Source organism: Solea solea, chromosome 6 (genome assembly GCF_958295425.1).
Source record: "Solea solea chromosome 6, fSolSol10.1, whole genome shotgun sequence".
NCBI classification, from domain to species: domain Eukaryota; kingdom Metazoa; phylum Chordata; class Actinopteri; order Pleuronectiformes; family Soleidae; genus Solea; species Solea solea.
This window is the reverse complement of record NC_081139.1, coordinates 7,898,951-7,924,284: the sequence shown is the minus strand read 5'-3', so window position 1 is coordinate 7,924,284 and position 25,334 is coordinate 7,898,951. Positions and strand designations below refer to the sequence as shown.

The 25,334-nt window shown below is 40.2% G+C and overlaps 1 protein-coding gene across 3 annotated transcripts in view; it reads left to right on the top strand.

The window, feature by feature from the left end:
* Positions 1-25,334, top strand: part of LOC131461224 (cadherin-22-like) — a 145,224-nt gene that overhangs the window by 68,705 nt on the left and 51,185 nt on the right. For all 3 annotated transcript variants that reach the window (XM_058632307.1, XM_058632306.1, XM_058632305.1), the window contains 2 exons: positions 12,826-13,847; positions 24,291-24,585. In XM_058632307.1, coding sequence (XP_058488290.1) covers positions 13,611-13,847; positions 24,291-24,585 — 532 coding nt within the window. In that variant the 5' untranslated portion in view covers positions 12,826-13,610. The remainder of the gene's footprint in view (positions 1-12,825; positions 13,848-24,290; positions 24,586-25,334) is intronic.

Genomic DNA, 25,334 nt, shown 5'->3' with positions numbered 1-25,334 from the left:
ATGATTTATTGTTGGCCATAGGAATGCTGTTGATACTAATAAAATAAATGTGTGAGTGTGAGCCAACAGTGAAGGACTTAGCCTAACCTGGATATTTATCCTAACCTTAACCTCAGTCCTCCCCTGATCCCTAACCCTATCCTCGTACTCTGACTGTCATCTAAATGTGCCACCGGTGGGTTTCCATTAAAAGCCCAGTGTGCCTCTTTCACACGTGGAAGGGTACCTTGTGCGTGAAGGGGCGGCGGTAAATGAGAGTGGGGTGGGACAGACGGAGAAGAATCACACGGTCAGGTGTGGTCTTTTCGAACCACAATCTGGCCTAATGGGAATCTTTTGGTTGAATGCACCACATAGCAGGCAGACTATGGTTATACTGTTATGAACTGCAATGAAATGACAAGTGGGGTCATATTGTAAAGGGATGGTAGGAGGAGATAGAAATGTGAGTGAAAAAAATGAAGATTGAATCGAGATAGAGGTTAACCACATTTTTTGCTGCTGTTTGCTGTTTCATTCCTTTTCTTGTGGGGACAATGATTGACTTTGATTGACTGTCATCCGCACATTCATCTCTGGAACACGTGATGTATTTTGTCATTAATTTTTTATGGCAGAGAAGACTCGGAACAAAACACTTCTCTTGTTACTTGGTGCACGCTCTGTGTTGTCACAACACACGGCTTTGCAGGATTCGTGCAGCGATAATGAGGGGAGTTAAATTAGCATGTTCCTGCCTCTGAAGTCCTGCTGAAATGTTTACTCCTCTGATAGTAAAGGATTAGAAATCACATATAACGTGATTATGAACAAAGAAGCTGGAGTGTGATCAAAAGGAGGAAGAAAGTAAACACACACACTGCACAGGGGACAGTGAAGGTGAGGCATGAACAGAAATTATAAAAAGGATTAACAGATTACTCCAGAATGAGATTTTGTTTTTAATTAATGAAAACAAAACATTACCAAACTCATGAGCTTTGGCCCAGGTTTTTTTTACGAGAGCTCTGCCTAGTAAACATCCATTTTGATCTTAAAGAGACATGTTTTACAGGTTTCATACCCAGTGCAAGTGTTCAAGTGTCAAAACATTATATGCCTGTCCAATTAAAGGCCCTGTTTTTGTTTTATGAGATTTTTTTTTCTTCCAGCACACAGCTAGTGTGCATTTACGGTGTCTCTAGATAAATTTGATTCAATTGCCAAAGCAATGTAGGGACAACTTTTGAACAATAATGCACACACTGATAATTGTTCAGTGTTGAAAACAAGTACTTTTCTTATTCCTTTGTTCATGTGGCTCTATAGCCCTCAGGAGTTATGGTAGTAAATGCCTGAGGGTACAGAGGTTTGGGTTTTCCATTTTAATTAGATTTTAATTAGGTATTTGTTCCAATTCAACTATTTTTAGTGAATAAAAACAGGTTGGATTACTGTTATTTTTATTAATAAATAAAACCGCTATTAAACGGACACATTTCTAGCAATTATATTCCAGAAAGGCCATGAGATCAGGGGAACAAAAGGGAGCACAAATGATTCAAGTTAGCTTTATGAGCATGCTTTTAAGGAAGATGCATTGAAGATGGTTACATGATTAGACAATCGCACAGAGCGTTAGCTTAAGGATACACCACAGTTGCCACAGGTGACCCAGGTGAATTTATCCTGTGTAGATAATGGTATTGTTTGGAGAAGGTAATGAGCAGAACAACAGATCGGATAGCACAGGTTGCAGTAATCATCTAACCCAACTGTTTAAATTCACCTTTTTCTGAATTAATAAAGCCATTAGAAAAGTTTTTGTTCAAGGATGTAGCATAGAGACTGCTCAGGACACTGGCACTTATAACCTAACCCCTTATAAGTTTTATAATATAAACTCCATGTCAGGTGAAACCAAAGGTTTGTTTGTAAGAGTGTATAATAATTGCGTTGCTCTAAAATGCCCAGCATATGAAATACATCCTCCACATCCAGCCTCTTTTCATAGAAACATTAAAGAAACCTGTCATACTTGCACTTGAAGACTTGTTGACAGCACCTGCATCTTTTACATTTACATTGGCCACAAGTAACTGTAAAAGGCGCCAGTGGTCTGCGGTTGTCCTGAGAGGGTCCCAAGTGTAGTCCGCCTCAAGCTATGAGGGCAGAGTCAGAGCAGTGTATTGACAGACACCGGTGGTCTTCTACCATCCTGGCCCCATGTGCACTGACAGCTGTCAACTATCTGAGCCATCAACTGTCTTTTACAGACACACACACACACACACACACACACATGCCTTAGATGCATGCATGTACACACATGCACTGACTTACGTAATATACACACAGGTTTGCACAGTTATTCTTCTTAGACCACTGCATTGACTTCCATTCATTTGGGTAGTCTAAACAAAGTGCTATCCCTAACCTTAACCATAACCAGTTAATGCCTAACCCTGACCTTAATCCACAATTTGGCAGTTCAAAAGCCTGATGGCTTGTGGGTAGAGGCTGCCTCTGAACAGCATCTGTTGCTGCTCCTGTAACTGGGGGGGCTGGGGTCAGAGAGGAATCTTTGTGCCTTCCTCATGCTGCGTTGGCTGTAAATGTCCGAAAGGGTGGGCCGCTTTGAACTGGTGATGTGTGTGATATATGTATATATACTGTATATGTATATATATATATATATATATATATATACACAAATAAATATTTAACCTTTGTTTATACAATTTATCCCATTGAGACCTGGTGTCTCATTTTCAAGAGAGACCTGCTTCTTTGGCTTTGTGTGCATTTATTTTGTTGTATTTGAGCAGCGCTTCAGTAGCATCTTACACACACAAACACACACAGGGGAACATGCTTTAGGCTTGGGTGCTTATAGGTCAGTCTATCCCTTCAGATCCTGATGCTGTTTTTTGGTTATTTGTTTGTTTCATATACTGACTCCTTTCTCTCTCTCTCTCAGCCAAAGCTGAGGATACAGGGGGCCAACCACCCGTGAGATGAGCGATTTAGTAAATGTGTAGCTGGCAGCCCAGGCATGGGGACCTGTACGAGAAGAGAAAGAAACAGGGTCGTTATTGAAAAGTACAATAAAATAAATAAATAAATAAATAAATAGAAGAAAGATTAATGGATGTAAACAGAATGAGAGAATGGGCACTGGTACATCCGTGTATTATGTGGAAGCTTTAGCGTTGTGAAGATTAGCAGGGAACATGGGGGAGGAGAAGGAGGGGAGGGCATAGATTTTGAAGAGAAAGTGAAGGGGGGGGGGGGGGGCGGTGGAAAAGCAGCAATTAGCGTAATTAGGAGACCAGCTTTAGCAAGGCACTGACAATATGTCACCTCTCATTATAACCCATAAGCAAACACAGCAGCCTAATGCAAGGCAGCACCCATTCTCTAGACAGTTCCCCGTGTCAATGCAGATTTTGTTCTCGTCAGCCATGCTTGGTTGCATATCATTGACTTGCCAATACAACATGGGGGTTTTTGGATTCTGAATATAGAGTCCAGTCAGGGGAGCGAGAGACCCAAACAAAAGCAAGGTCTAACTAGCATGCTGTTGGTGTACAGGATGTTTGGCAGCCAAACACAATCTGTGTTCTTGTTAACCTACTGTGGAACGGATTAATTCATATAGATAAAATGTGTCAGGCTGGTATGTTGTGGTCATAGCACTGCATTGTGTTTTTTTTTTTTTTTTTTTAATCTATAGGTGATTTGCATCAACGTTGCATTTGGCACTTTTGCAGACTTTGTTTATGAGGGATTGTGCTTTGAACAGAATTATTTTTGTATATGTCTTTCTGAAAACACATCACAGAATGATATGCAATATACACTAGATTATAATTAGTCACTGAAGTTTAATTTAAAAGATAGGACAACTCATCGTGCCGTAGTGTTCCAAGAATAACGATGGATAACTATGCGCAAAATAAAGACATTTGTCATTTTTGAAAGCTTACCTGAGTAACAGACTCCGACATATCTGCCCATTTATGTTTACTTACAAAATCTCCATGATACAGTTCTCTTGTTTTCATGGAAACTTTATTGTACTCCAAAGCAAACAGCCCATTAAAACTTTAGCATTGCAACATAAACACTTTACAAAAAAAGATACATGTTTTCTGCTGTGCCTCCATTTTTTTCACCCCTCTGTGGCAGCATGGCACAGGGCCGCTGAGCCAAATGGCTGTGACAAATTGGGATTGAAAATGGAAAGAAATAGACTATTTAATAAGCATGGTGGAGGGGATTGGACTCTGGTGCTAGGTTCACTCGAATAAGCAGACTGTGTGAACTCCTGGGCCTGGCTTTGATGACAGCTTTCAACCATCTGATGGGGAGATTCTGGCAATGAGAAAATGGAGCTGGGTATGTTTCACTCTCAACAGTGCGTGTGTGTGTGTGTGTGTGTGTGTGTGTGTTTATGTGAGTGTTAAGCTGCAAATACTCATCTGTGGGTGCACAAGAAAGCTTTTGAGAAGATGCAGAATCAGTGCACATACTCTGGTGAGCAGGTAGGGCCAGGTGAAGTAAAAATGGCAACGTGTTAACCTTAGGCTATTAACTTCCAAATATAAACTCCCAACTCTTACCTCGGATAGTAATCACTTGTGTCATTTTTGTAGCTGTATAACCTAAAATGAGAAGTTGTCATTAGAGAGAGAGAGACAGAGTGAGGGAGAGGGATGCAGCGTTATTCTCTAATGAGACCATGTTTAACCGAGTTGTCGAGCTGTATGTTTGAGTGGGTGTGTGTGTGCATATGCAGCATAGCAGTGTGCCGATAAAAGCATGCATGTTTTTTTGTGTTAAAATACAGTTATTCACTTAAAAGTGTCACAGCATAGAACAAAATATCTTAAAAAAAAAAGAGAGACAAGTTAAAAAGTACAAGATGAAAGCTAAAGTACAAACCACAGAGCGAGTAACGCTGAGACTGTTGGGGGAAGGCAATAAAGGGACAAATAAAAATGATGGTAGAGTGAAAAGGAGAAATGATGGTCCTGATGGGTAGACAAAGTAAGAAAGAAAAACACAGGAAAGCTGTAAAGGCAGGAGCACGGGGTATCTGGGGTGAGTAGAAAGTCAAAAGGACAACGAAACAAAGTAACAGAGACACACAGAGGAGTGCAAAAATACTGAAAAGCAATATGTTTTAGATGTTGACTGTGAGTTAGACACAGAGATGAAGGAAGACGGAGAAAGCAGAGAGATGCGTGGAATATGTTTAGTCAGTGGGGGAAGGGAGGAAGGGGAATGAATGGGGCTAGTGATGGGTAAACAGTGGGAGTGTGTTTCTGTTTGCTTGGTAGAGTGTGCTTATACTTAAGTCTGCATTTGTGCATATGTTATGAAAAGTTTTAGTGACGGAATGAGTATGTGTGCACAGTGTATATTTGTATGCAGTAAGTCACCAACGTCCCGAAGAAAAAAAATATGGTTGTACCCAGCAGGAGAACATTTGATTTTTGGCCCATCCCAATACGCATCAATGACAGGGAAAAATGACATTTTCCACTGGGCAGATTCAGTTCCATAAGAAATGTTATATTGTTGCATCCTCAAAGTGTTGCATAGTCCAGAATATGGTAGTAGGCTATAGTATAGATTCAGGAGTGAATCTCTGTACACAGCTTTACAGCAATGAGGCCTTGAACAACACGATTGTTTCGTTATCAGTGAAGTTTTGACATATTAACCTTTTTGTAGTTCACGCTGTGATGCCCTTGAAACCCCATTGTGAAGCTATTTTTTGTAGCACTATCATAGCATCCCTTTAGTAATAAAGTTAGAGGACATCAAGATCAGCCTTGGCTGAAACTTGAAGAAAAAAAAAAGATTAAATTGTGTATGTTCATGTTCATTAGCAGATCTGTGAGGCTTTACTTTGTCAAGGTGGTACATTGAGCTTTATGCTAATGACAACATGATGACATTGTGTGTATTGTACATTAGTGTGTCTGTATTTCATATAAATGAAAGCATAAGACAAACTGCAATTCTGACATAATGGTGGCATTAAAAATGGTATTTATTACCCATGGTAAGGTAATCATGCTTATGAAGGCATTCCACACATAACATTGCATTTTAACCTTTGCTGTATGGAAGAAATGTAATGCAATACAAGTTAAATATATTAAAAATGTATCGAGACATTTCATCTGAATTGTCTTTAAAACCCAGCCCGTGGGGGGACCACATCCAGCACACTCCTAGTGCTGGGTCCAAGCCTGGATACATGGGGAGGGTTGCATCCGGAAGGGCATCTGGCATAAAACCTAAATCAAATATGCCGATCACTGAAAACAATACTGCCATACCAGATCAGTCAAGGCCCGGGTTAACATGGTGGACACAAGGGATGGGGCAAGACAGAAGTAGATGATCCACTGTGGCAACCCCTGAAGGGAGAAACAAAAAGAATTAAAGGTTGTTTTTTTAAAAAAAAAAAAAAAATGGAATGTTTTACTGTGAATTTCAAATAAATAAATAAATATTTATTTAGTATCCTGTATGTGTGAGATACAGGATACTAAAATGAATGAATACAGTACCCACCTACTTACCTAACTACTTTCTGACCTACCTACCTACTGACCTACCTAATAACCTATATATTTTTAAATACCCATATGCTGTATCAAAGATGAAAAAAAACAACAACCTGAAAACATACAGGTATAAATGCTTTAAAGGTGTTCAACACTGCTTCAGCTCTTTCGAGTCCAGGCATATTGTATTTGAATTTGAGAGCCCTAAGGTGATCATATAATAGAGAATGTTTTCAGGATGAGGTGCTTGCCACCAACCGGTTTTGTGAAAAGCACAGGGTAACCCGATGAGACAGTGGAGAGGCTAGGCCAGGAGCCAAACCACAGTCCCCAGAATCTCCAAGCACACGATGCAGAAGCAGTCAAGAAAAGCATTGCTGATGTAGCAGAAGAGACAAGGCACCAGAAGGTGACCAAAGCCAGCCAGTACACACGAAGTGTGCCAAGCACCAGCACAGCAGATGCTTAGAATGACACTGGCATGCCACTGCGGCAAGGGAGGGATGGGGAAGCATTTGACCCTGATGTGGACCAAGTGCTGGAGGCAGCAATTGCAGGAGATGTGGGGGGAAGAGCTCAAGGCCATGCCTTCAATCATCTAGAGAATGGGGGGGGGGGGGGGTAAGAAGGAGCTGAAAACCAGACCAAAGTAAGAAAACCAATAATTAGAGAAGGATTGGATGAGATAACTATTCTTAGAGGTGAACTGCGGTAGGCTGAAGAGGCCAGGGAATGAGAATCCAGCACTCTCTAAAATTCCATGTAATCCTGTACAGTGGTACAAATAAATAAGTAAACAAATAAGAATAAGTAAAAGACATAAAGCACATGACAAAGACAACAACTTCTCACATACAAAGTGCAGAACAACTCAAACTGTGTCGAATAAAAGCAACAAAGGAGGACATGGAGACAAGATCATCAACTCCACAGTGACCCAAGGAGGGAGGGCAGCTTGAGAGTTACTGAGAAATTCATCAAACAGACTGAGCTGAACTAAAGCTGTAAGGTAGTGAAGGACATACTCAAGAAAACTGGGACTAATCGTGTCACATTCAGTATCTACAAATGTGAGAGGCTCAGGAGATGCCGGTCGAAATATGGCATGGTAGAAGAACTTTCTGGCTGGTGGCAAGTTGTTACTTTATCCTCCAATTTGTATTTCTATCCATCTCAATATTCTCTTGTTTCTTCTTGGTGTCCTCAAAGAGGAACCGTGGGAACCTGACATTACTTTGGCTTGATCTAACGGATGCCTATGCTATTATATCCCACAAGCAAGTGGAGACAACTCTGAAGACCTGTGTTCCAATAAAGTGATAACAAAGTTATTATACTGTATTATAATAACTGGTTATTACAGCATTGCTAAAACATTGCTAAAATGTTGCACAACATTGTAAATATACCAGTAAGAGCACAACCTTCCGATTTCAAGTTTAAGCTAAAGACATTTTCAAACGTCAAATACATTATTGCAATAAACGTAATGGTACTCATATGTTTAATGCTAAGTCTGTTACATGAATTATTCAGTTGCTGAATGTGGATGAAACCTCTTTCATCCACTGAATGAGTTTACTAGCTTTTGTTGCAGCCACCTGTGTCTGTAATGAATGCTGGTGTGTAGAGTGTTGCTTGATCTGTTTTAGTCTGAAATCACTAATAGATAGTAAAAAAAAATATATATAATTTACTAATTCATGACACACACTTCATACTCGCTGTGGCACCTATTCAGAAAAGGAACACGGCCTAATGGCAGAAGCTTTTCACAGTATGAAAACAAGAAAACAAGAGGGTACAAGCTTGTTTTGGATAAAACAAAACAAAAAAATCCAAATGTGTCCTACTCCTTTTAACAATTTTCAGTAAACCATACACCAATGACTAAATCATAATATGTTATATGTAAACTAAACTGCATTATCCTCAACCACACTGAGCCTTTATCCTATTACAGCTAATTTACAATGAGCCTAATCTAATCTACTGCCATTTGCCCAGTAATCAAAATGATGTAAGCGTTGACATTTTCCGTACATGTGTTACAATATTTAAAGACAAGTGTTACGACACACTGAGCACAATGACAGCAGTTTTCTCGCATTGAGGAAAAAAATCCATTATATTCTTATAAAATACTACTACTACAACTACTAAATACTTCTTATACCACTAACAACAATAATAGTAATTATTAGTATTATTATTATCCATATGGATTATTTAGCTTTAGCTGTACAGCACACTTTTTATCATTTCAATTATGTTACATTGAACAAATTATTAACCCTAAACTTCAACATGTAACATCAACTGACAACTTTTCTTTGGTCACGCGTGTTGTAGCACAATCCCTGCTACATAAGACGGGGCTGTTTGTCAGCCATTGGCCGCATGCCTATCAGTTTGCAGCAATCAGTCTTGCCTGGCTGTCGTCTGTCTTCTGCCAGCTGTCAAAGGGCCTGCTCTAGGCATGCCCGCTGATGAGAGGCTGCAGCCACACTCTAGAATCAATCCAGCTCTCTAATAGGTCACGAATGGCTGCACAGTGCTTGCCAATAGCTGAGGATTGGAGAATGAGTCGACGAGTGGATGGAAAGAGACTGTGAGATAAGGGAGGGAGAAATGTAGTATTATAGTCCACGTCAACTATATGTTCGTCATCAGCAAGTTTTGCGGAGTCAATTTAAAAATAAAGTGCAGTAATTGACGTGCCAAAAATGAGCAGATAGTAGTGAGGGTCTGTGACTTCACTGCCGCGATTGCCAACTTAGAGTACAACTGCAGCACACTTCCATAACTCCATCATCGTTGTCTCTCTCTCCCTCTCCAACTCATTAGAGTTTCCTACTTTTAGACCTAATTATGGGTAAATGTGTACACACTTAATGGGATTCCCTAAGTGGGGAAGCAGAGCAGAGGCAGTAGATTCATCTGGAAGAGGGTGGATTTTGTTTTTAGATACTAAGCAGTTGGTACTCAACATATTTCAGTTTGAAGAGCAAATTCTGTGCCGTCGGTGCTCACTGAGAACTATTTGATACAAACGCTCTCTAATTAAACATATTCCGAACGGCTGCCATACTGTTAAGTCATCTCCTATATGGGAACAGGGAAAGTGTAGATAAGCAAAAATGAATTAGTTCTATCCTCCCAATTCTATTTGCCTTTGAGCCTAAGAGAAATACATGGTGTCTTCATTTATTTATTTATTTACTTATTATTATTATTTCTTTGAAGTCATACGCGACAGCTCAAGCACACATTATCTAAAAGGAAACTTGAAAATAGATATGTCTAATCGGTTTAAGTCGAGCAAGAACGGGCGGTTCTTTTTCTGACTATCATTCAACGTGCGACAAGATACACATTCCTTTTTCCAAATAAACAAATGAATCGAACAAGCTTTCATTTATCTTGCACAAACTTTTGTATTTGTTTCCAGATCCACAGCGATGCAAGTTTTATGTACATCTTAGAGATGCCACTTTCAGTAATTATCTAGATGGTGAACTACAATATTTGCCCTTAACAAAACATTTTCATATTGCTGTACTTTATACTACATTCAGTTTCCTCTGACTGCTGCACAGCTTGTATCCCGCCTGTACTCAGCATTCACTCTAAATGTGTGCTGCGGCTAATATACTCACCCACAGCCAAGATTGTGTCAGCGAAGTCCGTTCACAAGCAGACTGCGCCTGTTTAAGTGAGGGGAGAAGACCTTCATTTAAATTGGACCTAAAGTAACCTCTGACTCAAGGTTTGCACACCTTCTCAGGCTTGATCAATCTGATGCAGTGTGCGGCATACAGTACTTCAGTAAGTCTGTCTGCAGATCATTGACATTACCGTCTATTTTCTGAACTTCGAGGCTAATTGTTAATCCTAATCCGAAATAAATATAAGAATAATCATTTACAGTATTAGACTATGAACACAGTGATACATATTTGTACCTGTGCAAACATCTTCGACACACCACCTCACTGTAGCTCTTTCTGTACAATAGTACAACTATGGAATGTGGAGCTGAAACAATTACTCAGTTAATCGTCAACTATTTTGAGAATTGATTAATCGGTTTGAAGCTTTTTTCATGAATAAAACAATATTTCTGATTGCTTTAATGCTTCTTAAATGTGAATATTTTGTTTCTTTGCTCCATATAACAATGAAATCATTAAAAGTGAAACATTTTGGTTTGCGGACAAATACAAGTCATTTGAGAACATCGTCATTTCCAGGTTTGACAAACACTGATCAACGTTTTCTGACATTTTATGGACCAAACGATTATTCGATTAATCGGAATGGGATATCATGGTATCCTTGGCCTGTGTTTTTTATCCATGTATCTGCTAATCTAAGAATGTCCTTTAGATTTTGTGTGAATGATCATGCTAATACATTAAAATGAGTGTACAAACGGAATTCCAAACGTCACAGCTGCATAATATCAGAATATGAACATTGTCACATAATCACATAATGTTGTTGCTTATTATGGCTGTAAAGTTTTGGAAGTCCGTCTTTAGTGCGCACCACTGTGATACACTAATTTGGTGTTGTTTGTGACTACATATTATGCACTAATACTGTATATTATACATGTGCAGTACAGGCACAATTCAGGAAGGAAAAGAGTGTGAGCACATAATGTCTTTCTGTGACTGGTGCAACACCAATTCCTATTGGACGACAGTCTAGTAATGCGGACTTACACCTGTTTTGATTTGAACCTGGACAATAAGCTTTACGGGGTCCACAAACACTGGCCCTGCCTGTCGTAAGGGGCAGAGAATGTCCCTTTTTTTTACCCCTCTGGTGGCTCAGGTCGTTTTTAACGTTTGGAGCGAAATGCTGCACGTGTTCTATGAGTCAGTGGTTATGAGTGCTACAGTCTATTGAAGAGGCAGCTTGAAGGACAGGCACTCAAAGCGCTCGCACGAGCTTGTTAAGAAGGCTGGCTCACACAGACGCACACACAGTGATTCTTAAATTGTAGTGAACGTTATTTAGAGTATGTGGGACATACAGGGTGATAAAATGAATGAATACCGCGCCCTCCTACTTACCTAATTACCTTCCGACCTACCTACCTACTGACCTACCTACCAGCCTATATGTATATATATGCTGTAACATTATTAGTGTTAACTGCTAAGCTGCTGCTAACAACCAAGTGAATGAAGACCTCTAAGCTGTTTATGTTGTTCTTGAACTGCTTGCTCTGGAGATTGGACACCCCCAGAGCAGTCACTTTCCAATACCACGGACAGTGCCTTGACCAACAGTCTGAGAAGGAATTATTTCCGGAAGCTTCAAGCTCGCTAGCGGGCAGAAGGAGAGCAAGATTAGAAGTCTTCGCCCACCTGGCAGAAACTCAGTTGGTTAAATCTCCCGCTGATCTGAAGAGCTTTTTGCCTACAACTGGTGTTCCAGTTTTTCCGAGGTTGTGAGGCCAGAAGAAATAGTAAATGATATTGCTTTTGTTGTGTCGCATAACCTGCGCTCTAAATGTTTTGAGGAGAACATTAATCAAACCTGTGGCACACAATAACAGAATGTGTCATCATACTCTTTCACTTATTACTTAATTTATTTATTTTTTTCTTTTGTTTCTTACACACACACACACACTGTGCACTCTGTTTCCCCATACTACTCTCCAGTGTTTGTCTGAAGTATTAGGGGTTTGTTGCCTCAGTGGATAGAGTTAATAGATTAATACTTTTATCCAATTAGTGCTCCCTCATGCAATTAACCAGCTGACTGAGGATAGGGTTGCTCCATCAGTCAGACGACAGACAGATGCTTTAGGTTTCATGTGTGATGAACAATGACCCCCCCCCCCCCCCAACCCCATCTCCACTTCCTATTTACCGCACACCTGCTTTCTTGTCGTCTTTTCACCGTTTTTTCCTTTGCTCTCCAGCTCAGCAGCACGTCGTTAGAATCTTGCTGAACATAAAATCGGCGATGGAAAACGGTTTGCTCTGGATAATCCTCACAAAGACATTATGGCTTTTGTGGTTCTGAGCAAACTACAAAGGTTAAAAAAAAAAAAAGATGAGTTGAAAGCCGGCAATGCTAATTACAGCAGAGTCATCAGACTTTATTCAGAGTAGCATTCTAAACCCTGACTGAAGCACAAATGACCTTTAAAAGTATCAAGTCATAAAACATTTGCAGATTCAGTCCAAATCACAGTAATGATAACATTTTTTTTCCCTTCTTTTCTGCTTTACAGGTTTGTCCTTTCCCTGCCTCCTTTGAATTACTGATGAAGTTTTCATGATGGCCAAAGAAATACCATAGACGCTTTGAAGGATGAACTTTCCAAACCACTGGTTTGTTCTGGAGGGAAAAGCCACTGAAGATCAAACAAACTCACCTTCAGTAAAATCAGCTGGCCTTTTCTCAGTTCAAAGATTCTGCTTCAGGAGGGAAAACCAGTCATGACTTTCCAAGGAACTGGATCGCAGAAGATATTTTTTTAGCCCAGACTGTTCCACAGAATAATTTTTGGACAGCTTAGAGTTGAAAAACGTGCACAGACTTTTTGAAGTGACATGCCTGGAAGTGAAATGGGAAGTTTCCCCCTACTTCCCAGACTGGGTGTGCCAATCTAGTGTATTTTGTTGTTTCTATAGAAAAGATCTGCTTTTTGGAGTCTTTTTTTCTTGTTTCCCGAGGTCATACTTTGATACATTATCAGAAACTCTATAAGGTCGGGCAGATCTTCGAAGAGAAGGAGAATGATGGACAATGTTATAAAACAAGCCGTTAATCTGCAGGGGGTAGACAGCCAATATGCTCCATGACCTGCCATGTTCACAACGTAACTTTAGATTGATTTGTGATCACATGGATTAATGTTCTAGTCCTCACACATAGTTTTTCATTTTTTTTAAGTTTGCCCAGTGAGATTTGAATGGCATAAAACTACAACCAAAAAAACTGTCTTTGTCTTTATGTATTTTTTATATTACCTATAGATCCAGGTTGGATATCTTTTTTCCTCTCTTTTTTTTAATGAAAATGGCTCCCTTTTGTACAACAGGACCTTGGACACTGTTGGCAGCTTTGGGTTTTCTTAGCTGCTGTAACTTTGGTTGGTGTGAGACATCAAGGACTAGTGGTTCAACCACAGGAGAGAGAAACCAAGAGCAAGGACCCTCATCACTTGAACGAGTTAAGAGGGGATGGGTGTGGAACCAGTTCTTTGTGGTGGAGGAGTACACGGGCACGGAGCCACTTTATGTAGGAAAGGTAAGAATACATTATCTTCCATCGAACTTTGAATGAGTGTTGAATCCTTAAAAACTGCTTTGAAAAGCCAAGGTTACCTGACCCGGTCCACAATAGACGTGTTGGCAGTACATGGCAGCTGCATTACTGACCTGCTACATCTTGTTTAGACATGAATTGTTTCTGCTGTGAGCAAACCCTCTTTATAAGCCTCTTTACAGAGGGTTTGCCTTGTCATTTATGAAAAAATCTTTATACATAGTAAAATAACCCTCTGTACTAAGATAAATGTCAGGATTGTTGCAGCTGCACCTGCAAATATTACGTAACTTTCTTTTTTTTTTCGACGAGCAAATTATGGACGCAGGGAACCAAATTGCTAGAGTGCTTTTACCTTGAACTTGCATGAGGCGCACCTGAGACCCAAGTCTCATGCAGGCATTGTGGCTGCTCTAATCAGGTCCCATGTGTGTGTGCCAGATGTTCCTTGACACAGACACACAGTAACAAGCATCCAGTGTGGACCCCTGGCCTAACACTGACAACAATTATATGACAGACTGTAGTAAAATTCACTCAGATGTGTACATTGTTTTATCATGAGGATGAATACAATATTAGTTACTTTAGAAGCTCGTGCATGAGCAGAAGTCCAGATCAGAATCTAATCATATCATGAGACAGAATCCATAAGGTGAAGTTCATGACATGGCAGAAAAATATCCATGAGCATGAGATGTTCTGTAACTATGTAGTAAAACACTTCTTTTTCTATAGCGATTAAAAAAAAAAAAAAAAAAACCCACACCTGGAACTTTTTATGACGCAATAATTCACAAATATCGAGCAAACATTCAGATGTAAAAAGGAAGTAGTTTTTTTCATTGTGCATAGTAAGAATAGAAAACTGTTGACATGTTAGCACATACATTTCTTCAATTAGACCAACATTGAGGGGAAACTGTGTTACATCCAGGCCGAGGGGACACAAAACCTGGGCACTGCATGAGAGAAAGAGACTCCCTCCTTTCCAAGTGCCCATAATGAACCAGCAACCGCAAAAACAATCAATGTTAAAGGTTTATTTAAAAAAACAAGCCTGAGATGTCTGCTGGTGGTCTGTCTGTGAGTGGTTCAAGGGAAGGCCACTGAAGCTGGCAAATTCTGACCTCTTGCACTGAAACTTGTTGTTGAGCACCAATCACCTCTCAGGATCCAGCTGAACAACTCGCACACAATCGATCAAGCACACCTGCAGTCCATCACTCACTCACACTCGCCAGCAGAGAGAGAGAGAGAGAGAGAACAGGAATGCACAAGCCTGGAGTCATAACAAAATGAAACTGATAGGGCTTTTTTGTTCTCAGCTGATAGTCGAGTGGTGAGAGTCGATCAGGAAACAAATGTGGGTAACTGTTTCATCATTTTCAAAGGCCTCTTTTTCTGCCTGTCCAGACTCAAACGCAGACCTGAAGTTTTGAATCCATAACAGAGCCAACAGGTTCTTTTGGGAACACAAAAATGAAAGAGTCGCTGATGTGTTTTGAAACAAAAATGTGCGGACGTAGCAGCAGAGAAGACCGTATGCCCTTCTCTTTGCTTTTGAGGACACAGTCTTGACATGTGAAATGTGCTTATTGAATTATATTTGACTAATGTAATGAGAGACGATGAGTGAACGTCAAATCCAATCAGTTTGCAAAGCGTCTCCGCCATGCATGTGTTTGGGAACATTTTCTTTCCCTCCCTCTTTTACTCGCATCCCATTTGTCAGCTGCTTCTCAGATGAACTTCACCGAGTTGATGAGAGTGGACAGTGTGTACGATTTGATTGCCTTACATAGGACGTGATGTGAAACAATCGAATATTAATGCAGATGGCATGAGACTCGGCGATGAGTCACACACACACACACACACATCAATCCCCTTGTTTCTACTCATTTAGACATGGCAGTGGATCAACGGATATTGCATCTGAATCCACTGATGTCCATGTATTCTTACAAATAAAGGCAGATGCTCCCCACAGCATAGCTAGGCGTGACAGAGTAATTTTCCTGCCGCCATTATTTATCTGCCATTGTGACTGCCAACAACAAAGCCAACAGACAGAGGGAAACTCATTGATACATGAGGGAAGGAATTGAGGAATAGGGAAGGTTGCAAAGAAAGGCAGAGCAACCAAGAGGTTTCAGCATATGTCGTGATTCATTATAGGACAGAGGGCCGGGGAGAACTGATATAGAAGGAGAGAGCTGCAGGGAGTCACACAGGAGGAAGAAGATTTTATTGATAAAAAAAAAAGAAGTAAAGATTTGCATTTCATAGGATACTGACCAATGCTATGTGTTTTTACTTGTGTGAGTCTCTCACAAACACTTATACATGTACAGACTCCGCTGGATATTTCAGTATTAACACTTACATTTGTGCAGTGGAGGATTAAAGGTGTGCAACATGCTTCAGTCCTGGATAATTGCTATGAGTTGTCCCCCCCCCCCCCCTTCATATTACTTAACTCCGACTCTGGAAACATGCCAAGCCTGTTCTGTCTTATGCTGCAACAACGACCACTACTCTGCTAATGAAATCCGATTTACAAATAAAATGGTCACTCACGTGACGTTAAACTGGCAGCTTTGGTCAGTACATTTAGATAATGAATTCGTGCAGACTTAAACGATATGACAACGATAAATATGTTTCTTGCCAGCTGCTTTCAAAATTGCGTTGTAATGAAGGGAAGAGTGTAGGGAGCACACTGGGAGTGTGCTTTTGTACAAGACAGAATTACTGTTGAACTCTGATCATCGCAAGTGCTTGTTGTGAAAAGTGGGGAAGGGGGGGGGGTTGCACATTTTTCTCTGCTCTTTATTTTGACAAACGTTGTCAGCGTGAGACCCTGAGCGAGATTTAGTTACCCCTTAACATTTTTCAGGACCAGTAATCATGAAGACCAAAGCCGAAACCATGTTCTTTTGCAGTGATTAAAGTTAGCAGTCAATGTGAATTATGTTTGGACTTTAGTTAGGCTGTCCAAATGAGCATGTCTGTGTGTGTGTACCTGATATCCCTGTTGTGTTGTGGGGACCCAAATCTGTTTACATAGTCACATTATGGGGACTTGTCTTCCTTATGGGGACAAAAATCAAGTCCCCATAATGTCAATGACTATATTTTAAGGTGAAGACATTTTTTAAAGTGTAAGTCTCCAGGAAATTAATGTAAGTCAATGTGTGTGTGTGTGTGTGTGTGTGAGAGAGAGAGTGTGTGTTAATCTGTAACGTGTCCACATCCATTTCTATTCCTTCGAAGGGCAGAGCAAGGGTCTTTGTGCCGTTTCAGTGTTTTTTCTTTTGTAAACATTCAGCTCTCTGATCTTTATGGATGTACCTGGCATGGTTTTCTTTACACCACCACAGTATGAACTGTGAAAAATGGAAAAATGTGCTGGTACCGTCCACATCCAAAATACCTCTTTGTCAACTCTCAGCATTCAACGTGGAGCCAAGTGAAACAGGCTGCCTCATTGTTTTTGTTCACCTTTTTTCTGGTTTGATTTATGGTGTTTTTAGGATTTTGGCTGTAGCAGGTTTAGTGTACTGTTAAACATGTAGAATTGTCTGTTGAGTTGTGAAAATAAAGGCACTTTTATTGGCTGGTTTGGTAATGTGTAGTCTTGACGTTTTAGTGGGAAAGGGATGTTGTCAAAAACAACTAAATAGGAGAAATCACTGGACTATTTAATCTGCTATTTTGAGCGTTTAAGTAATGCTTGGCTGTATGATAAAAATGTGGACTGCTACAGAGAAATTGACATACTGAGCCTTGTGATGCAGCTCTTTTCATTGTAATGACGCAAGCTGTGATTAGTCAGATTTTAAGTCCATTTGGCAGCAAATCACCAGGTTTTTATCAAAGAAAAAACAGTTCAAGCTTAGACAGATGCAAAAGAGATCTCGGCTTGATGCTTGGGGGCTTATATTTTCTATTTTTGAGGACAAGAATGCTAACTTTCTATTTCCACCTATTGTAAACATGCCATGTCACAGATGTATTTGTTTCTCCTCAGTTTATTTACTGTAATCTTCTGTCTTCTGCTTCTGCAAGTGCACATCCCATTCCATTCCGATGTTGGGGACAATGTTATTGGCGATAATCCGATTGTTCATAATAACTAGCCTAAATTTACCACCCTGAAAAAAGGGAAAAACAATCAACTTCTATTCAACAAACAATCTATACAATTGCTGTGCAAGCACAAACGTCCCTAAATTTAAAACTGTATTTTCTCAGCCATTTTTCTGACTCTCTTCACAAGTCTCTTCAGCCAAGTCTTCTGACACTCACAGCGAATACATTTCAGCTCTACAAATACACACATATTCGAAGATTTAAAGGTACATTCTACCAAAATCTTACTTTGTCTTTATATTTGTAGTTTTAAATTCCACAAAAATACTACTTATTCCACAAAAGCACACAATGTTTTCATTTAACACCCTTCTAATGTAACTACTTGAATGCCTTTTCAATTCATTTAAACCACTTGAACGTTGTCAACATTTTTCACTATTTAAAAACCTTTAACTTCTTTTTCCATACAATTTCATGGACATTTCAACCGATTCATAAAACTACAAAATGGCACACATTTTTATAAAACTTAAACTGCTTGAAGCCAGCAACACAGCATAGCTTCAGTTTATTCTGCAGACAAATTCACATACAATTCAATTTATTCATACAAATTCAAATGCTTCAAGCCAGCAATTCAGCGAAGCAAAATTGCCTTTTCTGGACTATAATATCTGTAATAGTTTCTCTGAACGCAAATAACAGTTTATTCAATTAAAATAACACAATTCAGAATCGAGTATTCTGGATGAATAAATGATATCCACTACAACTACTGGCACACAATACTATGTACAATAAAGTAACATGTCTGTGATCGTGTGTGAGTGTGGGAAACAGGAAGACAAAAAGGTAAACAAATTGAAGAAGGAAGAGGAAGTGACATGGCTTGTAACCAAGGTTACTCCTCGCCCGCCTTTGGCAAGAAAAAGGCCACAGAACATGAGTGAAAATTTATTTAATGGCAGAGACTGAAGAAGATAATGACATTTTTTCTTAATTTCCCTTGTTACTCTGGCTTTCTTTAACACCTTTCGGCAATTCTGCCATTTGGTCTCCCCTCTTGTCTCTGACTTTGTTCACCATATTCGTTCTACCCTTCCTTCCCCTGGAGCTGTCTTCTTCCTTGGTTGTCTCTGATACAAGTCACCTTGTTAAGGCTTTGAAGCTGTTCAGATCAGACAGCTTGACAAGCCACGGTGAATAGTGGCAGGTCTTCTCCTGATTACACCGACTTAAATATAAGACAACCAATTTGCTCCTGCTTTGAATCCCTCAATAAACCAAGGCTTCAGTGTAGCCCCTGTTCTGCTGTCAGCACAACAAATGTTAAGTTCTTCTCCTCTCAACTGTCTTCTATTTGATTCTATTTTTGAGCTTCTCATTAGAACATGAAAAACTAGATAGAAGCTCGGGCTGAGTTTTTCTGTACAAACCTGAACAAGCCTGAGAGAATATTGACTGAACCTGACCCAACCCCAACATGTGCCTTGTATTGTTGTCCAAGCCCGACCTGACCTTGATGGTTAGAGTAAGCTGAAGCATACTGTCACGTAGGTGGTTGTTAGCCTTTATTCATTTTGCAGAAAAACAACTGTTACTGTTGCATCTAGAGGGAAGTAAATACCAGACCTTTAGACACACACTTGCTTGCACAGACACACACAAGTCACACACCTCATGCGTTATCAGCAACACTTATGAATATTTTAAAATGTCAGACTCGACCATCAGTTCTTCTTTATTAATGCTTGTTGAACTGTAACCAACGGTAACCATTTACACAGACCAACCATTGTTTATTGTGAGATGTTGTGGAGGAAAAGGATAACATCCACGATGGCTTCAATCTTCTGTGCACTGCGATCCGTGTGCTGTTGTAAATAGAAACCAAGTGTTGCGTTCACACCTAATAGTATGTTTCATTGGTTTGCACCTGATGTAAATTTGATACATTGTTTAATTTTTTAAACAATGGTTCAGTTCACATTCACAAAGGCAAATGTCAAAAACTCTAAATTGTGAACCAAAGTCAGGTTATGTTCATCTGCCCTGCTGTTCTGGTAATTAACAACGCCCCGTAGGCCACATTCCCCAGTGAGGAGCGGAGAGAACTGGGAGGATAACCACTGAGAAGTGGGAACAGAGTCAGAGGACATATGCCATTAAAGGTTTTTCCTCCAGGTCTGTGAGGCCCCAATTCTTCCTCCTCCGCAGGTAAGCTCGTGCATTTAGCCGAGCTAGCATGGTTGGCCAGGAGTGTCGATAAACCGCTGACTCGCCGCGGCTATTTCTCACCCATGGGCAGGAGGGTCCTGAGCCACAGATGTTGCCCTCGTCCTTTTCTTACTGCCCGTGGGTGAGAAACAGTGGCAAGTCGGTGGTTTTGCGGCACTCCGATGTGACAATGCTTGGCTAAATGTGCTACTTTGCCTGCAGAGGAGGAAGAGATGGGACCTTCCAGGCACGGAGGATGAATGTGCCATTTTAATTTCCGTCTGTCATCGCCTCTCCTCCTGGTTCTCCCTTCCTTTTCTTTTGCGGATGTGGATGAGAACGCTGAGGCTGTAGCCACTGCTCCAGAGTTCACACTGGTCCAAACGAACAGTTCTGAGGGAGTAAATGCCCCAGGGTGATTTAACTGCACTGGACCAGGCTGGTGTGAGCACATCCTTGGACTATTTACACCCTATTTTCAATAAATCAATTTTAAAAAAGCCATTGAAATTTACCCTATTTTACATTATATTTTACTAAAGTAACTTGAAATTACCATGTCAATTGATGTGACCGAACCTGACCTGTACCTCACAAACCCAACCCGTCACTGCATCTAAGTCACATGTCATCCCCTTTAGCAGGACAGGCAGCAGTGACAGTCTGACACTCAGGGATGACCCAAAGGTGAATGAGGTTGTTAATACCCTGGAATCCAGGGTATTAACAACCTCATTCTCCCCTGAGTCAGCCCACAGCCCTCCACTGTAAACCCCAAGGCATTTTAACTACCACTGGCTTAAAGTTTAACTCAAACCACAAACTGAATCACAATAGCTCCTAAGCTACTGTGAAAAATTTGATTTGCATATAATTAGTGATTTCAGAGAGTATGTGTATATATTTAATCACCCTTTTAATGACAAGATTATAACAGTGATTAAAAATATACCTGTACTCTTAATGTGTAGCAGTAGCTGAGGACCTTTTATGATTGATGATGATTCAATGGCCAGTAGAAGTTAAAAATGTGAAACACGAAGGTGGATTTTCTTTCCATACAGGAAATCCACTTCCTCATTTTGCACAAACTAAGATCAACAAAAATCAGTGTGAATTAGAAGATTTTGAGCGGATTTAATGTGGAACATTTACTGCATGGAATATGTGTATTGTGTTAATCAAATATTTGACCAGTCAAGCCCTCATTGTACTGTGGTGTGCTGAGAGTTGAGCTTTGTCCTTCTTCTCCTGTGTTTACTGCATGGTCTCCTCCTGGTCACTTTTTGCTTAGGAAGTGACATCCTGGCTCTGACCTTAAGTTTGCAGAAAACATGTTCACTAAGCATAGTCTGTTTTTTCAAGCTGCCAACTTGAATTAGTCCAATGAGGACACACTGAAGGATGGGTATACCCAGCCTGAGGGGGGAGAAATAGCATCATCCCAGCAGAATGATGAACTCACTGTGTGTGTGTGTGTGTGCGTGTGTACTCGTTATCCTATCCAACAGTGGACCTCTGCATCGTCTACACGGTACCTCCATGGCAACAGGGGACATTTTTCAGGTCCACTGTTAGTCATGCTTTAAATCATGCTAAATTTATGATGAAGGGAGTTCTCTTTGAAATCCATACTAAACTATTCCACACAGGTCATAAAAATAATAAACACTAAGACAGGACACTATGAATTCCCTGAAGAATGAGATGAATATTTTATATTTTACTTTATTTTATTTTATATAATTAAATTCCAGATAAAGTCAGCCTTGGTGCTAATACTGTAATTCTTGTTATTGCATACAGGCCAGTTACCTTTTGATTGAAGTTAAAACATTTTTTATTCTCATTTAAAGTGGCCGGGATTATTTTTGTAATATATTTATCACGTGAAAGGTTTAAATGTAGTTAAAGTTTAAGATAACCTTTGAAAGAAACAGAGAAAGGCTAATGTTTTACTGTAATGTTTGGAGGCCCCTTTTTGATATGTAGAAATCGCTCAAGGATTCAGGTCCCCTCTGGCCATTTTTTTATTTTTTTTATAGTAAAAAGCACATTTGAAGTGATATTATGATAAAATAAAATAAAAACAAATCTATTTTTTTAAAATTATTCTTATTATTTTATTTTTTTTATTATTATTATTAGAAACAGAAGTCCACTGTTGGTTGATATATAATGACAGTCCCCGGTTAGCCTGGTAAACATGTATGTGTGTGTGTGTATGCTTGTGCCTGCCAACATGCACATTTTGTTGTACAGCAGGTAGGAACTCGCATATTTGCTGCCAGAATTTGTGCAATGTAATTAACACATGACAGCATCTCACAGACGTTCTTGTCTTCAGAATTTGATTTCAGAAATACAGATGGAGGGTAAGGGAGGGAAACCTATCTTGTGGTGCATGAGTATGCACTTTTATTAGATAACTCTCACAGTTTGGACCAATGAAACTTCTTTTATTATATCTGAAATATTGATGCAGCCAAAATATCCAGCATTATATTTTTTCTGACTCTTCATGTATTAGTCTTCAGGATGATTCAGAATGGTGAGAAAAGGCACAAACAGATAGATAAAAAGGGAGGGGAAAATTGAAGAGGGAAGCAATATGAAGGCAGAGGCTTGCATTATTCCATGGTTTTACGACAAATACTTAATGAAAACCCCCGTGAGGGTGATAGGAGCCTGTATTTAATTAAGCTTTAATAAAATATTAAGCAGGGAGGCTAGGGCGCTTTCCCCTCTCCCCCGGTCTGCTCAGTAGATTGAACCAGACTTACACAGCATAGACAGCTCTGAATTATAATTTCAGATGGAAGGTGAGTGAGAGAGAAAGAAACAGTGAGAGTAGATATGTTCACTAAAGAGCCAAAGGGGAGGTTGGGACAGGGGACCAATACTTCTCCTCTTGCTGCCTCCGGAATGTCTTCTAATCACATTAGGGGGGAAATATAGCTTTGATTTATAAGTACTCTTTTAAGTTCCCTCTCCAGCTCGACTACCTCTATGTCTCTACCTTTGCCAATCTTTGGAGCAACTTTGATCTCCTAATTTGGGTGTCACGACCTGTGAAGGGCATAATGTGCAGAAACAATGTAAATCATCAGTAGAATGTGGTGTTGTCTTCACTGATGATGCTGATGTTCTATTGGGAGCTCAGAGAAGGCATTTACCTGCAATTACTATTAGCGGATTAGATAAGGGGATGATTGGAAGAAATATACTCATTTCTTTTGGTCACGGCTGATGATCAAAAGTCATTTTCTGACAAGTATCAGTTGCACAAACCATTAGTATACACATTTAGAAACCAAAATAGAAACTCCTATGCAAAATATCCCGCAAATAACCTCAACTCAGACATCCATGTTCGTGTCAATGGTAAATGGAGCCGGCTCATTTCACGTCATGTGACCTAAGTGTGGATGTAGGTCATGCGATAACAAGCACTTGTATGTAATGAAAAGACTATAAGACTTTGTTTTAGTTCAATGACAACCCTTTGGCGGCAGATCTCAAATGACTCTTTGATCTTTTCTCCTGCTGCCCTCTAACTGCTTGTCAGTTACCCCAATGTGACCATTTCTGGTCTGGTGAAGTGTGGTACACATTAAAAGTCACCTTTTCCTCTTAGTGTCTGGAACTGACTTCGAATGCATGAAGGCTATGTTTTCCCACTTTCACAAAATGACCATGTCCAAAGATAGTTTCCCAGTCAGAGGTTTTTATCCAGGTATATGATTTAAAACGTTTTTTTTTTTTGTATGAATGGACACATTGCTTTATCAGCCTCTTAGAGCAGTGATGATTTTATGGACTCTTTGTGAGTGTTATGTTGTGACACCGTGGTGTGGTGGCAGCTGTAATTCTTGGCTGTTCAGTTTCTGCAGTGATGGTTGGGTCTGCATTTTTCCTCCATATCTGTTTAGAAATCGTCAAACTTGCCATCACAATCTCCATGGTAAAATGGGCACCATGATTGAGCTAGCTCAGTGGTGCATATGATGTGTAATGTTTTAAATCAATTACATGACCTAATATTATCTAGTACCAACGTATTCATTCCAAGAACCTTAATATTACTGCTTTTGTTGTAATTCACAGATTCACACGGACTCAGATGAAGGCGAGGGCAACATCAAGTACACCATCTCTGGGGAAGGGGCAGGCTCCATCTTTATCATTGATGAGCTAACAGGAGACATCCATGCCACAGAGAGACTAGACCGCGAGGAGAAGGCTTTTTACACGCTCCGGGCTCAGGCCCGGGATCGACTCTCCAACGACCCTCTGGAACCAGAGTCCGAGTTTGTCATCAAAGTCCAGGACATAAACGACAGTGAGCCCAAGTTCTTGGAGGGACCATATATCGGCAGTGTGGCAGAGCTGTCACCCATAGGTAAGACACAAAGCATGTACCACCTGGAGAGGTAACAGCAGGTTTGAGCTGAAAGGTTCACTGTACAGATTTACTAGTTACATTACAGCTATTTCCAACATAATGTCCTGGGAAAGTAGAAAGTGCAATATGGGGAAATTCTGGAGATGCAAGATGAAAATAGATGTGGAGAGAATTCACTGTGGATGAATAGTAGGATGGTGACATGGACATTTAAGGAAATGATCCCCACATGGACTGTGTCAGAACTGTGAGCCATAGCAGCGAGATAGAAAATGAAGGAGACAGTGCTGGCATGTAAAGAACGGAGAGGTTCTCCCAAATGAGCTTTGTGGCTATGTTCTGACACACTGTTATGAGGCAAATGATAAAGGGGGAATAAGGGGGAGAAGAGGAGCAAAGGAGGGCCTCTTCAGAGGAGTAGATAATAGCAAAAGTGCGCCACATATTTACACAGGCGCTTGACGTTGAAACCACAATGCTTTTAATCTTGACAAACATGTTTTTATTGTGAGTGCTAGCAGGGCCCCATGGCTGCTTAAAATTCTCAGTGAAATGGAAAAGACAGGTGAATGAGGGTGTCGAGGGTTTCATTAGCATGGCATTAATGTCAAACCCCAGCTGATGTTTAATAAACAAAATTCTGTGTAGCTGTCAAGCGTTATCATAATACTGTGTGTGTGTGTGTGTGTGTCTCGTCATAGGTAGTAGAGTTGGGGCGGCTTCTTGTTTGAGTGACTCCAGGAGTG